Source organism: Fulmarus glacialis, unplaced genomic scaffold (genome assembly GCF_000690835.1).
Source record: "Fulmarus glacialis isolate BGI_N327 unplaced genomic scaffold, ASM69083v1 scaffold33718, whole genome shotgun sequence".
Lineage (NCBI taxonomy): Eukaryota > Metazoa > Chordata > Aves > Procellariiformes > Procellariidae > Fulmarus > Fulmarus glacialis.
The window spans coordinates 391-3,926 of NW_009230712.1; the positions used below are offsets into that span (position 1 = coordinate 391).

Here is a 3,536-nt window from a genome sequence, read left to right on the forward strand (position 1 = left end):
CGTGGGGGGCCGCGAGCAGGTCCCCCCCTCCCAGGCTGGTGGCCGAGGGCAGGCTGTACCTGTAGTAATCCTCCTTGCAGTAAATGCTGCCATCCTTGCTGAAGCAGGTGAGCTCGGACTCCAGGTTGAGTTTACATTCACAGCACTTCAGGCAGCGCATGTGCCACTGTTTATCCACAGCCAGGAGGTAATAACGGTCGGAGATTTTCCCCCCGCAGCCAGCGCACAGGGCAGCCCGGTCACTGCTGATGGAAGGCATGGTCTGCTGGGGGAAAACAATTACAGACCGTTAGCGAGAGGGAGAAACTCTTGTGCACTGCTGGGCTCCCCCCTCCCCCTGCCCTGCCGGGGCCGGGCTTCTCCTCTCCCTTGCAGGGGCTTGGCAGACGCAGAGCAGAGCAGAGCAGAGGGGGCTCCGAGCCCCGCCGCCCCGACCTGCCTCCTGCGCCCGGGAACGCGAGTCCCCAGGGTCCCGCGGCATCCCACCCTCCCGGGAGGAGCGAGGGAGGAAGGCGAGACAAGAAGAAAAACACCCCGGGTTTTAGGGAAGGAGTCCGGATGAGACCCAGGATTTTTTTTGTGTGTGTGTGTGTGTGTGTGTGTGGATTTTCCAGTCCCAGAACAAGAAAAGATGCTGTTCAATAAACAGGCGCAATAATCACAGAGTAGGGCAAATCGCAGATAGCTAATTTTAAAATTTATTATTATGGATATACTGAGAGTGTCTGCACAGTTAATGCTCTGTGAGTGCGTGTATGTGGAGCGTGTCTGTGTGTGTATTTTCCTAGCTATAAAATTCCGAGTGAATTACGATCAAACCCCCTAGTAGTCACAGTGCTACAGACACAGCTCTCCCTGCAAGCTGGTTCCAAACAACATGTATCCAAATCTGCTGTGACCCAAAGCACTAAAGTGATCAGTAAATAAAACTCTGGAGGAGACGAGCATCACTAAATCGGAGGTGCAGAATGTTTTATCAGGAAAACGAAATAGAGGGAAACGTGTGGGAAAGAAAGCAGGGAAAAAACAACAGAGCACTTTAGATTATGCTGGGATAAACTTGGAAGCAATAAAACTAAATGTAACCCCTATATAATTTAATAGTTCAGTGTCAAATCGCAATCCAATCGAAACCCTGCAAAAAACAAATACATACATATTCTGTCAACTTCTACCAAGAAAGAGAGAAAGATATCGGAAACCGTTTAAGCACGCTTATTTATTTTAGCCGGCACCTTAAAACAGTATTCAAAATAGGAGGCTCAGAGTGGAACAGTGTTTATGGCAGACCTTGCAATGCGCTGCTGTCCACTTCGTTCCAAACTTACTATCATCCACTTTGCACAAAAGCACACTGCAGATTTTTCGTGTGCAAGAGAACCCGAAATATTTTTTTACCGATGTGACAAACACGCAGTTTGTTTTGATTCGGGGGGGGGGGGGGGTGTTTGTTTACTTTTACCTCCTCTAGACCCTTAAGTCCTTGCGCAAAGCAAAAAGACAAGACAGCTAATAGGGAAGAATCGAAAGAAAATGAAGCTATTTTTTCAGCGTATGCTGGATTGATTACTTTCATCCAGGGCTTGCAGAGATCACAAAATCCCACCGCTATGAGCACTACTGTTTGCACTACACCATTCCCACTATCAGAACTACATATAAATAAAATTATGGCACTACATTGGTATGCTAGCCACACAAGTCCACCGATAGCTTATTTCTTTAAGGCATTAACTGAACTCTGATTAGGGACCGTTTTATAACCAAAGTCGTTTCTTATAAATCCACTGTAAATGAAATACGATTTTTCTGCCTTGCTTTTCCGGTAACAGAAATATTCTGAGACCCAGAAAAGGTATTTAAGGATCCAGTATTCTATCCCACTATTTATTATATACATATGTGTATGCATATACATTATATATAGATATATAAAGGTATCATGCCACAATATTTATTCCAGGAAAGTTCATTTGATATTGTTTAATTGGACGGAGAAATATTAACTTTTCCAAAGAAAACCAAAACCGTTTAGATTAGAAATCACGTTCCACCCTTACAGCATAAAGGCTGTTTTTCAGCCAGTATTTCAGGATTAAATACTCTCACTGTCACCTTTAAGTAAATTTCTACATAGCATTAAGAGAAATAACACATACTGATGAAGTTTTAAAAACCGAACAGTTATCTTTCTTGCATATGCCCGTATCAGCTTACAATACAGCATTTAACTAAAGTACGGGACCGTTTCACTTCAGAATTACCATTTCTTAACAAAAAAGTAGTATACATAAAATGTTGAATAGTTAACACACTTCAGAAATCTCTTCCACTTTGCTAGCTTAACTCTGGTTAAAAGGATGCATCTTTTTATCATCTAAATGTATTAATACACAAATATTACGCATCAGCGGACATAAGATTAAGAAGTGGTAAAGTTATAAAAATTTGCATCCATCCGTCTCCCCGAAACATTATCTTCTAGTTCTGTTTGCCATGTTCGCAAACCCAGTGTTCATATATATTACAATTATTTTTAAAAATCGTAATTTAAAGGCACTCGAGTTTGGTTTTTTGTTTATAAATGACTACCTCAGTGTAGACACCCTACCTGAAAAATAACACAGAATTGGATTCTTTGGTGTTTGTGTTTCCATTCTGCAGACAAAAAATTCGCTGTGCCAAAATGTTATCTGTATAAAAGCGTACTTTGCCTCTTCCTAAAAACTTTGGAAGGCCGGACAGGCTGGGGGAAGGGAAGGAGTACTTGGACGCTACCAAAAGGCTGGTCTGTCTTTCTGTTTCCTCGCAAGAGCAGTACCGTTCATTTCACCCAAGCGTTACTATTACTATGCATATTATTAATAATTAACAGTTTCATGCCTTTCCCCACGGTTTTATTTAATCTTTTGGGGTGCCTTTATGCTTAATTTTCTTCTGATTTAGCATTTTGCCTACGTTTCCCCCCGATCTGTTATTTTAAGGGAAAAGCTGCATCTTTGAGGGGTTTATTATGTTTAGGGGGTTGAATGACTCTCCCATTCCTTCGCCTCCTACCGTTTCGGTCTCTCCCCTGTCTATAGCCGAGCTGATGGCCGGTGCTTCGCTTTTGGTTCTCCGATCCATCTCGTCGATGACCCCGTGCATCTCCGAGCCGGACAGACTGTGGAAAAGCATCGCTGAGGAAGCAGAGGAGGAGGCCCCGAGTTGCTGCTGCTGCTGCTGCTGACAGTTGTCGGGATCCCTGCAGGAGCCCAGAACTTGCATTAACCGGAGCCCTCCCCCATGCATCTAGCACGGCCGCCCCGTCTCTCCTTGGGCTCCGGGCTTTTCACCCCGGCAAACGTCTCCGGAGCGCAGCGCAGGCACTGATCCGAGGTTTCAAGGGGATGGGGTGCAGAAAAGGCGGGCAAGGGGATGAGGGAGAGGGGGTAACTGGTGGTGTAAGCTTCGGGGCTTGGATCTAGTCTGTTGCGCGGCCCCGGCACATCCCTCTAGGAGGCTTCTTCAGTGCAGGGCTCATTGCCCCAGGTGCA

General features: G+C 45.1%; 1 protein-coding gene across 1 annotated transcript; it reads right to left on the minus strand.

The window, feature by feature from the left end:
• Positions 1-59: 59 nt before the first annotated feature.
• Positions 60-3,147, minus strand: LOC104081543 (LIM/homeobox protein Lhx2-like; the record flags this gene model as incomplete). Its single annotated transcript, XM_009584334.1, has 2 exons — positions 3,058-3,147; positions 60-265 (listed from the first exon to the last, which is right to left on the minus strand). Coding segments are annotated over exons 1-2 (296 nt in total), but the record flags the coding sequence as incomplete, so codon positions are not given.
• Between the last annotated feature and the right edge of the window lie 389 nt (positions 3,148-3,536).